The sequence below is a fragment of the Sabethes cyaneus genome, chromosome 1 (genome assembly GCF_943734655.1).
Source record: "Sabethes cyaneus chromosome 1, idSabCyanKW18_F2, whole genome shotgun sequence".
NCBI lineage: Eukaryota > Metazoa > Arthropoda > Insecta > Diptera > Culicidae > Sabethes > Sabethes cyaneus.
The window spans coordinates 139,197,556-139,213,083 of NC_071353.1; the positions used below are offsets into that span (position 1 = coordinate 139,197,556).

Below are 15,528 nucleotides of genomic sequence, written 5' to 3' on the forward strand. Positions count from 1 at the left end.
GGCTTTTTTTTCGCTTGAGGGTGTTAAGTTTAATTTGACAATGGATTATTTTGGGTCATTCAAACATTAACATCAATCAATCGTGAGAAGTTCAGGATTGCACAATGCACTTTTAATGTTTTCATTTAAATAGGTTAAATACAGATTGAAATAATGTAAATCTGTTTGATTACGGAGTAATAGTCACAAGAGTAGGGCAAATAAGCGCATCAACCCTGACGCCAGTTCATTATAACCATGGAAACCGTGTTGTGTATTGCCCAAAATAACGCTTGTCAAACACGGGAGACGACTTCGGTTCAAGTAAACACGCTATAAAACGCTATACGTAAGTCGCGTCACGCTCAAACCCTGAAAAAAAAATCTTCACGTGTCATAAATCCAGCAGCTTAATCAGCAGTCATACAAGCTACCAAAACAATGGCACCGGGAGATAAAAGTGTAAATAAGAACGGGTGCGCTGTCAAATATTTGCAATCGCACATTCGGTCGCGCTTTTCCGATGCCACGCAGGGATGAGCCGTGTTTTTGGTTGTCAAGCGTGATTTTTACTCCTTCATTTGTTTCACCCGCCGGGGGTCTCTTAATTACGAAAAATTTATAACATAATACTTGATTGAACAGACAAAATGACAAGCTAAGCTTCGCTTAGCGAAAGATTAAAACTTTCAATCAATCGACCGGACGGGATCGATTCAGGAACCTCCTAATCTGTGACACTCCCGACGCGCGGTACCGCGCCTGAAGTGCTTTATTTGCCAAAAGTCTCCTGGCACACGGTGCCGTAACGTTGCCAGTCAGCCCCCGCAAGCTCCCTCTCTCTCTCTGTCTGTTGAGTCAGAGATTAATTCTAATTCTACGGCCCCCGCTTCGGGATTAGCTTTGACAAAACAATCGGCGCGGTACATAGCGTCGATTAGTAAGTAATCTTTGCGCAAATTGGTTCTTCGGCGGCATCGTAAGTGCCGTGGGAACATTTATTCAAGCTGTCCCGAGCTTGCTGGTGAAAAAACAACAACAAACCAACCCGCCGGCGCCGTCTGCCCCCATCCATTCATCTCTTTAAATTGAAATTTAACCATCCATTATGCCACTTGGTCGGGCAGGCAAAGTGGACCCCAAGGAACAGTTACGAATCAGTTAGTGTAACACTCCTTATTACTCAACAATACCGTACAGTACAGTCCATCGTATCTTGAGCCCTGGTTCGAAGATAAAGATGGCCTGCCGTAGGCCAGGACACTGTATAACAGTGATTACCCTTTTGCAGTACATGCAGAAACACGGTTCGGAGGAGCTCATCTTTCGGATCGAAACCGAACCCTAACGTCGGCTCGTCGTCCGCTCAGTTTGGAAGGCACACAAACTCATTCGATCAGAAAATTGGTCCCATATGGCTTGGGCTGTGTTTTGCTTGCCGAGATTCGGAAAATGTCGCTCGGCGTTTCCCTTCCTGTCGTAACAAGTCCTCCGGACGGAGTCCTCGGAAAGGGAGGGTGAATAAAATTTGCCAGAAAAACCCACACGGCAAGGATCTTTTGTTCCCTGTGTTGTGGTTGCTCATTGTAATCAGTCCGGGTGGTTGCTTGCTAGTGGCTGGTGCTTATCTTCTTCATCATCATCGTCATCATCATCAGTATCATCATTGTCGTCATCCTCCTGGATTGAAACCAAAGTTTATCCAAAGGAAGGAAGCACTTTCCTGAGGGAGGACTGAAACTGAAGGGACAAAATGTAATCGATATTGTTTCATTTGTGTTGAGATGTTACGGAACAAAGAACAAGTAGACTTGACTTGATTGTACTCGATTTATTGATCGATGTGTAAGTATAGGATGACAAATAACGAACTGTGTCGATGATATATTTTATATGGAACTCCTTTGAAAACATTTGTTATTTCAACGATTGACCAAATGTAGGTAATCTACGATATCGCACATAAAAATCGGAGTTCTGATTATCGCGATTATTTCTGCCAAAACGCTAAATAAATGAAGGTAAGAGCTTTGTAAAACTGAACAGGAATATTATGTAAATCGGTTGTAAAGAAATTTTTTTCATTGTTAAAAATAGCTCTCATACTTCATGCTTTGCTTGATAAAATCACCTAAATTGGATGCTTGTACACTTGTATAAAACTTTTCTATAAGAGTGAATCTTAATCGAACAACAAAAGCAACAACAAGAAAAGTCAAAACTAAACGCACTATAGGGCAAACGGTTCAAAAAATCAGAAAGTAGGATCGAATGTTGTCGATAGGGTTTTGCTTTAAAATCTTGAATATTAAAGATAACTGACCCTGAAAACTTCGAGAAGAACAAATTCGAGCTTTTTTGTGGTCTTTTTTGTCGCTATCCGCACGCGTAGTCCAGAGTGTGATGTACTGCCTTTAGTTATCTTACACAACTAACTGCTCTTTCGCTTTTACGCGGGAAGCTGTCAGCCGACTCCGATACTTTTTCTTTGTGCCGCTTACTCGCTACTGGCAACTACCCAAATAATGTGCCATTAACGCACATTACTCATTCCAGGAAAATCCTCTAATAAGCTATCAAATTCCAGGATACCACATTCTCCCCTGCATAAAATGAATAATTCAATATATGATATTATTACAGGTCAATTATAGATTATTTACATTGCTGGTGTAGTCTACAAATTATTTTTGTTTGTTATATTGAACTTCGTTAACTCTCATACATCGCTTACTTACTAACTTTGTTAGGACACGCATAATTGTCACAGTATCTACCATATCTTGTCATTGATACACAGTATGATTGATACCCAGTAGCTCAGTGGAACACAGTATCATTACCTTCCTGAAGTCAATAGTCACGATTCATGATGTTCTACCTATCCAACGTTTTACCGTTTTTCTAAATATTAGCTATTGCACAGTAGTCCAAAAGTGCGAAAAGTGGAACTTTATTCCTAGTGTCTCTTGTTTTCATTTTATCATTTATGTTCTTCAGCACTTTTGCTTGTATGAATATCCCCCTTAATCTAAAACTGTCAAAAATTAGTCATCGCTTACTATAATGAAAATAAAAGAAAATAACTTTTTTGTGTTAGGAATTATAGACATAGTTTGTTCGGTAAAGTTGTGAATATTGTAAAAACAAGCAACTTTGCTGAAGAAATAAAATTTCTATCTTTGTCGAGTGCTGACCTATAGGGCATATTCTTTCAAACTTCTTTAAAAATTGGTTTTTCATACTAAGTTTTTGTTAGTTTCATTTTACAAGAATACAATGTTCTAGGCAATTATCGAAGCTCTCAAAATACACGTTTTTGCAGATGACCGCAAATCTTTTGGACCTTTACTTGCTAAGTTATCGCATATTCAAGCTTTAAATTTCCATAGTTTCACGAGCCCATGGGGTAAAATAGGGCAAGCGGACTTATGAAATCAGCGCTTCATCTTAAAGCTTAAGTCGAGTACTATATACTTGTATGGGTTCCGCTTGTCCCCAACCACCCAAATGAGTGTACGGCAAGCATACGTTTAATGTATTTCGCGTTCGCGAAAGGCTCGATATACGTCCATTTTTTTGTGTTCGTAGATAGACACATGGTTTCTTCGGCAAAGTTATAGAAAATATAATGATAAACAATTTTGCTAAAGAAATGACATTTCTATCTCTATTGAGTGCAGAGCTGTAGAGCATTTTCTTTGGAAATTTAAAAAAAAAAGTTTTTCATATTTAGCGTATGTTGGTTGCATTTTACAAGAGTATATGGCTCTAGGCGATAATTGCCTGGAACATTGTATGCTTGTAAAATGCAACTAACAAAAGCTAAGTATGAAAAACCAATTTTTAAACAAGTTTTAAAGAATATTCCCTATAGTTCAGCACTCGTTGCTCAACAAACAAAGCACAAAGTTGCTTGTTTTTACAATATTCACAACTTTGCCGAAAAAACTATGTCCATATTTCCTAACACGTAAGTTATTTTTTTATTTTCATTACAGTAAGCGATGACGAATTTTTGACAGTTTTAGATTAAGGGGGATATTCATACGAACAAAAGTGCTGAAGACCATAAATGATAAAATGAAAGCAAAAGACACTAAGAAAAATGTTCCGCTTTTCACTCTTTTGGACCACTGTGCATTGGACTCGTCTCGACTCAATCATAGGTTCATAGGTCCTAGTCTTGGGCTTTCTCCAACTCAACTCTAACCAATATTTTTTCCAACTCAACCTCAATATCCGTTGGCAATCGGCTTTTTCCGACTCAACCTTAATATGGTTTGGCCATGGGTTTTTCCTCTCTTAATTCTAATTTGAGTCGGTTAAAGCCTTTTCCCAACTCACCTTTAATGCGCGTTGACCATGGTCTCTTGCCGGTTCAACCTAAATATACATTGGCTATGTGTTTTTCCCGGCTCAATCTTAATATACGTTGGCCATGGCCCTCTCGCCGGCTCAACTTTAATACGAATTGGCCATGAGTTTTCCCGGTTCAATCTTAATACACGTTTGTCATGGTCTTCTCGCTGACTCAACTTTTATTTACGAGTTGGTCATGGGCTTTTTCCGTTTCAATCTTAATATACGTTCGCAATGGCCCTCTCGTCGGCTCACCTTGAATACGAATTGGCCATGGGATTTTCCTGAATCAATATTATTATATGTTGGCCGTGGTCCTCTCACCGGCTCAACTTTAATACGAACTGACCATGGGCGTTTTCAGGCTCAATGTTAATATACGTTGGTCATGGCCCTCTCGTCGGCTCCACTTTAATACGAATTAGCCATGGGCTTTTCCAGGCTTAATGTTAATATACGTTGGCCATGGTCTTCTCAGCGGCTCAACTTTAATACGAATTGGCCATGGGCTTTTCCCGGTTCAATGTAATATACGTTGGTCATGGCCCTCTCGCCGGTTCAATTTTAATGCGAAATGGCCATGGGCTTTTCCTGGATCAATCCTAATATATGTTAGCCATGGTCCTCTCACCGATTCAACTTTAATACGAATTGGCCATGGGCGTTTCCAAGCTCAATGTTAATATACGTTGGCCATGGTCTTCTCACCGGCTCAACTTTAATACGAGTTGGCCATGGGCTTTTGCCGGTTCAATCTTAATATACGTTGGTAATGGCCCTCTCGTCGGCTCACCTTGAATACGAATTGGCCATGGGCTTTTCCTGGATCAATCTTAATATATGTTACCCATGGTCCTCTCGTCGGCTCCACTTTAATACGAATTAGCCATGGGCTTTTCCAGGCTTAATGTTAATATACGTTGGCCATGGTCTTCTCACCGGCTCAACTTTAATACGAATTGGCCATGGACGTTTCCAGGCTTAATGTTAATACACGTTGGTCATGGCCTTCTCGCTGGTTCAATTTTAATGCGAAATGGCCATGGGCTTTTCCTGGATCAATCTTAATATATGCTACCCATGGTCCTCTCATCGGCTCAACTTTAATCCGAATTGGCCATGGGCGTTTCCAGGCTCAATGTTAATATACGTTGGTCATGGCCCTCTCGACGGCTCCATTTCAATGCGAAAAGGCCATGGACGTCTCCAGGCGCAATGTTAATACACGTTGGTCATGGCTCTCTCGTCGGCTCACCTCGAATACGAATTGGCCATGGGCTTTTCCTGGATCAATCTTAGTATATGTTAGCCACGGTCCTCCCACCGGCTCAACTTTAATACGAATTGGCCATGGGCGTTTCCAGGCTTAATGGTAATATTCGTTGGTCATGGCCCTCTGGTCGGCTCCACTTTAATACGAATTGGCCATGGGCTTCTCCTGGCTTAATGTTACTACACGTTGGCCATGGCTTTCTCACCGGCTCAATTTTAATGCGAAATGGCTATGGGCTTTTTCTGGATCAATCTTAATATATGTTACTCATGGTCCTCTCACCAGGTCAATTTAATACGAATTGGCCATGGGCGTTTCCAGGCTCAATGTTAATATACGTTGGCCATGGTCTTCTCACCGGCTCAACTTTAATACGAGTTGGCCATGGGCATTTGCCGGTTCAGTCTTAATTTACGTTGGCAATGGCCCTCTCGTCGGCTCACCTTGAATGCGCAATGGTCATGGGCTTTTCCATGGTCCTCTCACCGGGTCAATTTAATACGAATTGGCCATGGGATTTTCCTGGTTTAATCTTAATATACGTTAGCCATGGTCTTCTCACCAGCTCAACTTTAATGCGAAGTGGCCATAGGCAAATAGTTCAGAAAATCGTAAAGTAGGACTACATCCGGTAGGGTTTTGCTTTGTGCAGAGGTGCCAAGAGGAAGCTCTATTGCTACCGATGTTACTACTAGCGCTTGTCACGCTACCCAAGCAACACAGCTTGTTATAGAACAGTATAATATTACATACACATTACATCACATTACAAGTTCTGAACTTCTCTGTTACCTGAAAAGCGCAAAAAATGAAGTCCAATGAAACAATAATTGCAAGAAGTATGTGTCAGGTTATTTCATACCAATTTTAAACGTTATTATAGCTAAGCTACAACTTGTTCTTCCAATAGTTTAAATTTAGTAATGGAGACATAATAAAAAGCTTCGTGTTGACATGTTGACAAAACAATCATTAGGGGGACTGGGGGTATAATGCCCACGTTAAGAAGAATATCATATTATTCATCAATGTGGAATGCATTTCCAGAAACTAGACTATAAACCCTAAAGTAGAACAGTTTTCTACCTAACATGCTCGTCCTGAAGCATAAAAATCAATAAAACACGTTTAAATCGTGAAATTATATAAGGCATTTGAAAATTTGTTTTCAGATTCGTTAGGGGTAAAATGCGCATAGGTGTGTACAAAACGAGCCACAACAAAGGGTCAAAATGCACCACAACAAATTGGCAAAATGCGCTGTCTGTTTTATTTCAATGTAAACCCGGCACGACTCAGAACAGCGTGAGGACCTACCTACTTGTTAAATCTGTTATTCCGGATCGCGGTTTTGCAATCGCCAGGTCCATCTTCGCTGGAGCGGTCGATGCTAAGATATCACACAAGGGGTTTTCTTGGTACCTTGCCGGCAACGCGTCTTTCACTGTTTTTCACTGGTTTTCACTACCGCCGCAAGTGGCAGGCTCCGGCCAAGACCGGCGGTGGGTTTTTTATGTAGCTTCGCGACATCTTAACCGGGTTTTTCGGAGCGAATCAGAATTAAAACAACACTTTGCCTTTTGCTTTTACCAACATTTTGACGTTTGCCTAAAAGTGTATGGGCTACTAGATCGATTAACGTTTGGTTGCACTGCAAGTATATTCATGCTTCTCACGGCGCATTTTGCCCCGCTAGAACTTGTTTAAAAAAATCGTTTAAATCACATAAATTATAATTCAATTGAGCAATTTTACATTGCCTGCTGGATACCGAGACCATTGTCCAAAACAAGAGCCATTTACAGATACGTAATATTGTTTATTGGTGGCGTAATGTCTTACGAAAAAAGTTGCGAAAATTGTAAGAAATAAGACGGCAAATAATTTTTTTGTTTTTTCAAAGGATTTATGTAATTTAGAAAGCTTATATGCTCAACACAAGTTTGTAATGTAAAATAGAAGCGATTGGCACCTTAATTACAGTTTAAAAGTGAGTAATTCATGAAATATGATAGCGGCGCACTTTGCCCCGACTGGGCATTTTACCACCAGTTACCCTATACATTTTATATGAGCTGTCAAATAAATTTATTGTTACCACAAAACGTCTCAAAACCTTAATAATAACGACATATGTTTTCAAAGTACGTTTATAGTACTCTTAAACGACTACTTTCCATGAATATTATTTTCTTACTTGTTTTGGGTGTTATTTTGTAATGGGTCGGTGGACAGCCTTCCCCAGCCAGCAATGCCCAGCATCAACTCGTATATCAATGTACGAAAATTATCGTAAATATCTTTTAACAAATTCGGATCCATAAATAAAGCCTAATAAAGCGCGCACAAGTTGATATTTCATCGTTTATAATGCTAGTAGCTGACAAACATACTATTTTCAGCACAAAGTTGTATAGCTGTATGTAGCTGGTAGTGCTTAATCGGATCTTATCGTATTGACATACCTATATAATTGTATCGCTCAAAATTATTCCTCAGTGCGTATATCGCCTCCAAAATGGTACGAAGAAGCGGCTTTTACGCGTCAAATACGATTTTGTTGGATACATATCAGTACGTAATTCTTATTTGCAATCTAATTATACATATGAAAATGCTGACTGGGTCGCTTTCCGAGCCTCAAAGTCACATGTCAAATTTGGTTTATCTAAGAATGCCTGCAAACGAATTCAGCGTCCTGGATCCCGATCTCGAAAAGATCCGGTGAGAAATCATTCAGCTGAAGAATAACCGAGCCGCCGGAAAGGACCAACTCTTGGCAAAGTTCTACGAAAATGGCCAAGAACCACTAGTACGATACTTCACAGAGTAATTTCGAGTATTTGGGACGAGGAGAAACTACCGGAGGATTGGATGGAAGGTGTTTGTTCAATCTGCAATAAGGGCGATCGGCTCGACTGCTGTAATTAGTGCGCTTGCAAGGTGATCTGGCTCTCCCAGATTTTGTTACTTCTTCTATCTTCAATAGCAAGAGAATTCCTAAGGCAATATCGGGTGGGTTTTATGGGGACCTGTGCTACTACGTATCAAATTTTCACTCTCCGACAAATCGTCCAGAAGTGTCGAGAGTACATCGTGTATAATATTTTTGTGGATTTAAGGGCAGCATACGATTCGGTCAAGCCCAAATAGCTATGACAAGTAATGGACGAGAATGGTTTTCCGGACAAACTGACGCGGTAGATTAGAACTATCTTGGAGTGAGTGATGTTCTAGGTATGGTTTTCAGTGGCACTCTCGAGTCCTTCCGAATCGCACAGAGAGTTGCGGCAAGGGTTTTTATTCAACATCGCTATTAAATGTGTGATCTGGCGAGCGGGCTTGAAACGAGAGAAACGTTCTTCATCAAAAGTAGCCAACTCCAAGCCTTTGACAGAAATTATTGATACGGCAAGAGCTACCCCAGCTAAAGTATTCCTGTTCTCATTGGAATTCGGTAAAAAATTGAATGAAGATACTCTATCAAATAACAATATTTTTTTATCCCAATAAAACAAAAGTTTAGTGGTTGTGGCAGAACTCACATGCTAGCCCACATGTTCTTTAACCTTCTCTAGAGTACCCTGTACATAGTCCTTATCGTAACAGCCGGAGAAACCGACAACAGATTTTTTCGCAATAACAGTTACAATAATCATTACGCGAATTAATTTTCAATGAAGTGTGAATTTGTGTGTTTCTTTGTGATTCCTTTTTTTACCTTCATTCGAATCCGAGGCAGGGAAAAAACGACAATCCCATGCTGAATCGCAGAAAAAAACAACAACAACGAAGCAGGCTGGCAGTGCTCTCTGCTAGCCGTCATCATGTGGTTTGTAATGATGTTGTCATGAAAACCGAGAGAGATAGAGTGGGAAAAAAATCCAACCTATTGGCGGTGCCTGCGGATCGCGAACATTGGTGGAAGCTGTTCTGTGCTGGCTGGCTGAACCGTGTGTGCGGAAAAACCACAAGAAAGGGTGTTAAAACATCAAAATAATTTATTGATAGTTTTATGGGTTCGGTAAACATAAATTATGTTGTCGCTCGCTGCCGGCCGACGCGTCGGCCATCGAATCCCTATTGCAGCCAGCAGTGCAAAGTCAAGTGTCACAGCTATCGAGCACCACCGTAGCAGCGTAGTGCGACGTGACGCGAGGATCGTCATGAATGTCCCTCGGACAATTACGCCGAAGACCTAAATTAACAATACAGTGAGTGAGTAACCTAAATCTAAAACCACATTTTGCGCCATCAAAAGTGCAAAAATCGAACCACATTTTATCAAAATTTAACCAGCTAACCGCAACGCACATTTCGGGGTGCACCAATGTCGCACACATATGGTCCTACCCCAGGCCCAGGAGTGGGATTCCTGGACGGAACAAAAAGGGTTGCTGTTGCTGATAGCTGGTTAGTGCTCGAGAGCATCGAGCACATCGCATAGAATTGATGACCAAAATATTGTGATAGCACTGTTGTCGGCGACCGACCATTAAAGGGCTGACTGACTTTTGCTCCGGAGCTTCTGGACACATAAACATAAAGTTTCCATTTGCTCTATATGCTGACAAATTGATCAACCCTTTCACCCGGGCCGGAGGTTTCCCGATGGCACTGAAGGGTTGTTTATGTTTTCGGTGTGCGTTTTGATGCGTTTGAAATATGTTCCAATCAAAGGCGATGAAATGCATTTCCAGTTGTGGTGCACCGGATGTGGTATGCGAAATAAATTGGATAAACATCTGCCATTGTTTCTCATTGAGCTGTATAAATTTCAGGGTCAATTTCGATATTGTTTAAGTTGAAATCAGTATTGGTTAAAACAACAATTCTAGCTCCAAAACATTATCGTTGGAACTACCTACAAAATTCTTTACCAAAATTTAGAAAACCCAATTGCAGACCTGAAAACTGCTACCACTGCCATCATCCCGTTGTATACTCGCCCGCTACCGCCACAGAGCGATGAAATATTAACCACACATATGTTCACGTTTTGTCAGAATCTCCCGAAAACCGAGACAGCTTGGTCCGTGAAATATTTCTCCCATAACAAGATTCGACCCGTGTTCCGGACAACCGAACCATACCGAACCGAGCCGATGAAACGGTACAAAACAACAGGCGCAAGAAGAACAAAAAAAAACGTGTTAAAAATTATGTAAATTTACACGCCACTACAAATTATCGTCAGCAGCGCCCCTGTTTTTGTTTTTCCTCTTTTTTTCTGGTTGCTTTCCAGTTTCCACACGATCGCGGCTGCGGCGGAGACAATTTTTAAAGACTGTCATTTAACACTTGTCCGGAATGCTCGTTCGCAGTTGTAGCGGGACATTTTTCCCGACTGTCTCTCGTCTTGTCATTCTAACGTGCGTTTTTATTATTCCTCCCGTTTCCTTGGTGCTGCGGCTGCTGCTGCTGCAGCAGCAGTGCTCCTGTTGCGATGCGTCAGGCTGCTCCTGCTCTGTCGTATGTCAGGAGATAAACGGCGCGCTGCTATATAGACCTAGACGGAAAGATTTATTGGTTCCTTGTTCGAAAGTGACATTTTTTCCCCGGCATGCCCCGGGCGTGCAGCAACCTTGGTGGCGTAGCATTTGTAACTGGTGTATCTTGTTTGACGATGATTGGGTATGTTGTCCACGCCTCATAAGTGTCTCTTTTCATTAACGACGACGATCAGCCTGAGATCTGCGCTGAGGTGAAGTGCAACGTGCAGAGGAACGAACGAACTGCATGTCGGTCAATTATCGGGCGCAGATTGTCTGGATAATTTGCTGTTTCATCAGCCGTTTAAGATTTGAGTTATTTACGAGGCGGCCAATTTGTTGACTGCCTGCCTGCCTGTCACATGGTAAGTTTCCACTAAACGGCCGAGAGGCCGGGATGGGGAAAGTAAATTGCTGTTAAGTTTGGCGTTTCATTGCGTCTTAATCGTTTGATGACATTTTAGTAAGCCGTTGAAAATCGCTCGCTAATACGGCACATAGCGAATCCATAAATATCAATTTTATCTGCCCGCAAGCATCTTCGAACAAAGTAACTTTCCCGTGCCTGGTATAGTAGCTTACCTCGAGCATCCGGTGCTTCCGTGGAGCGTAGCAAGTGGACTCGCATTATCTAGCCAGAATTAAATTACTTTAGAGAGCACACCTTCTGTCTGTCGTGTAATGCACTGCTGCTACTGTCGTGCCGTGTAGAGAGATACTAAAACCAGCGCGCTTTTTTCTCTCCTTTCTTCCATTGCAGTGTGGGCCGAGACGGGTGATTTTCGTGATAATAGTCATAGTGCAATGTCAGCCGTTACCAGCATCGACCACACGCAGATGGGCTTCCAGTCGTCGACGGTGCGGAACCGGAGTAATCGGGATCGAAAGCATGACGGTGAGTAGTGCACAGAACAAACAAGTAGATGTTGTTTTTTCTCTGTTAAAATGACGAAATTTTATGAAGATAACTACAAACTTTATAATATGATAACCAAAAAATGAGAATGGAACAGGGACTGGGACTGGGACTGTCCCGTATTTCGTATTCTACTGGGACTGGGACTGGGACTGGGACTGGGACTGGGACTGGGACTGGGACTGGGACTGGGACTGGGACTGGGACTGGGACTGGGACTGGGACTGGGACTGGGACTGGGACTGGGACTGGACTTCAATGTGAGTCAATTTTGACTAGAAGCCTGACCTCAAAAGAAACTGAAAACTGGATTGGAGGTTAAGTGTACATTGGACTAGAATTTGGACTTCAAATTCAAATTGAAATCAGACAGGCTAGGACTTGAATTGGGATACGAAATTGGACAAAAAAGAGGCGTTGAAATGAAACTTAAGTCGGACTTGCAATTGTACTTGAAATTAAACTCGAAGCTTTACTTTACATTGGACTTGAAATAGAACTTAAATTTTAACTTTTAACTTTACTTGAAATTGGTTTTCGAATTAGCAAGAAATTAGAATCAACTTTAGACCAACTGTGACTAGAAGCTTTACTTTGAATTATACTTAAAATTGAGCTAATGTATGATATAGGACTTGTACTGTGACATGAAATTGGACTTGAAAGAGGAGTTTAAATTAAACTTAGGGATCATTCAATAATGATGTCCATTGCTTATGGGGGGGAGGGGGGTGTCAATTTTGTGACAGGTTGTGACAAAGGGGGGGGGGGAGGGGGTCTAGGCAAATGTGACATCCGTCGAAAAAAAATTGCATTTTCATCAAAAGGCAGCAAAAAAATGTTTCTCAGTCATTCATCACTCATTGATTTATTTCGATTTTCCAACTTATTGTTCCAGCTGACGGCGCTTGAAAGTCAGGCACAATTTGTCAATGTTAACCGTTATGTGTACGGGAAATTTAACACCCATAAGTGTTCGGATGGGTACCCGGGTACCCACCGAAATGAAATGCTTCTAACTTTATCAATTCTTGACCGATTTGGGATCTTGAACCGTCAAAAGATTGGAAAATTTGTCTATTTTTGGAGCATGAGACTTACCAAGCCTGGGACCACGTCTGGTTCCCGTAAATCCGGATCTCCAGGACCATGTTCCGGATCCAAAACAAATGTGTACAATTGTCAATAAAACCACACAATATTGGTATTAAAATTCATGAAATCACTCCAGGAGTTGATGTTTATCCATTTTGAGTCCATTTTACGAGTTGTCTTCGGAATGGCCATTCCGGAGCAGTTTCCTGTGGGGCCTTATGAGACCATTAACCTGTTTGGACTGAAACCCTAGCAATATGTATATCAAAATTCACGAAATCACTCTAGGAGTTGAGTTTTATCCATTTTGAGTCCATCTGATGATTTGTCCCCGGAATGGCCACTCCAGAGCTTCCTGTGGGGCTCTATGAGACCAATAACATGTTTGGATAGAAACCCTAGCAATATGTATATCAAAATTCGTGAAATCACTCCAGGAATTGAAATTTATCCTTTTTGAGTTCAGTTGATGACATGTCCTCGGAATGGCCATTCCGCAACAGGTTCCTGTGGAGCCTTATGAGACCAGTAACATGTTTGGTTAGAACCCCCAGCAATATGTATGTCAAACTTCATGAAATCACTCCAGGAGTTGATTTTTATTCACTTTGAGTCCATTTGATGAGTGGTTCCCGGAATGGCCACTTCGTAGCAGATTCCCATGGGGCCCTGAGGCCACTAACATGTTTGGGTAGAAACCCTAGCAATATGTATGTCAAAATTCATGAAATCCCTCCAGGAATTGATTTTTGTCCATTTAAGTCGATTTGACGAGTTGTCCTCGGAATGGCCACTCCGGGGACAACTTGTCAGATGGACTCAAAATGGATAAAAATGAACTCCTGGCGTGATTTCATGAATTTTGACATACATATTGCTAGGGTTTCTATCCAAACATGCTAGTGGCCTCATAGGACCCCACGGGAATCTGCTCCGGAATGGCCATTCTGGAGACAACTCATCAAATGGACTCAAAGTGGATAAAAATCAACTCCTGGAGTGATTTCATGAAGTTTGACATACATATTGCTGGGGTTTCTATCCAAACATGTTAATGGTTTCATAAGGCTCCACAGGAACCTGCCGCAGAATGGCCGTTCCAAGGACATGTCATTAACTGAACTCAAAAAGGATAAATTTCAATTCCTGGAGTGATTTCACGAATTTTGATATACATATTGCTAGGGTTTCATTCAAACATGTTACTGGTCTCATAGAGCCCCACAGGAACCTGCTCCGGAGTGGCCATTCCAGGGACAGCTTATCAAATGAACTTAAAATGGATAAAACTCAATTCCTGGAGTGATTTCGTGAATTTTGATATACATATTGCTAGGGTTTTCTATCCAAATATGTTAGCGGTTCCGTAAGGCCCCACAGGAACCTGCTCCGGAGTGGCCATTCCGAAGACTATAAGTTGAATGGACTCAAAATGGATAAACATCAACTCCTGGAGTGATTTCATGAATTTTGATACCAATGTTGTGTGGTTTTATTGACAATTGTACACATTTGTTTTGGATCCGGAACATGGTCCCGGAGATCCGGATTTACGGAAACCAGACGTGGTCCCAGGCTTGGTAAGTCTCATGCTCTAAAAATAGACAAATTTTCCAATCTTTTGACGGTTTAAGATCCAAAATCGGTCAAGAATTGATAAAGTTAGAAGCATTTCATTTCGGTGGGTACCCGGGTACCCATCCGAACACTTACGGGGTAAAAAAATTCGAAGGCCCCCCCTTCGACCCCCCCTGCTGCTACAGGCAATCTGTTGATGACAAATGGTTTATTCCCACTAGTTAGGAGCATTCTACGAGTTTTAGCTGGCTGAGTTGTCGTAAACCTTGTTTTTCGAGGCTATAAAGTCTCAAAAGGTACCCGGGTACCCAGCCGAACACATAACGGTTAACTAGATAGACCACGTGTTACATTGAAGGATCAATTTACACATCAATTTCAGTTCATTTGCAATCAAAGTTTCTAGCTTTTTACTAAATAATGGATAGAAAAGTATAATGAACTCTAAAAGCTATCGTCACGATGTAGTGAAACCTGCTTCGCCAACGCAGATTGAAGCTTGTTTTGAAGCGGAGCCATGCTACTTCAATTGAAACCAAAGCTTCATTTTTTCATTGATTTGTAACAATTTGCAATTGAATGTTGTTAGAGCCCTTGTTCGTAGTTATTATTTTTTATTAATTGTTATTTTCTATATTTTTTTTAATCATACATTAACTCTTAAAAGCTTAAGCTAATTTTATAAACCACTTTTACTTTCAACACGCTTTTCATTTTTATTTTGAGTTTGTGTGACGTCCAAAGGGGGGGGGGGGCGGGGAGTTTGAGTTTTGTGACACAATCGGACAGAGGGGGGAGGGGGGGTTTAAAAAAGCAGAAATTTGGTGGACGTC

General features: G+C 41.3%; 1 protein-coding gene across 1 annotated transcript in view; it reads left to right on the top strand.

Annotated features, from left to right (window-relative positions):
* Window positions 1-15,528, top strand: part of LOC128733111 (pituitary homeobox homolog Ptx1) — an 89,235-nt gene that overhangs the window by 21,961 nt on the left and 51,746 nt on the right. The window contains exon 2 of the mRNA XM_053826726.1: window positions 11,867-12,001. Within this exon, the coding sequence (XP_053682701.1) occupies window positions 11,867-12,001 (135 nt within the window). The remainder of the gene's footprint in view (window positions 1-11,866; window positions 12,002-15,528) is intronic.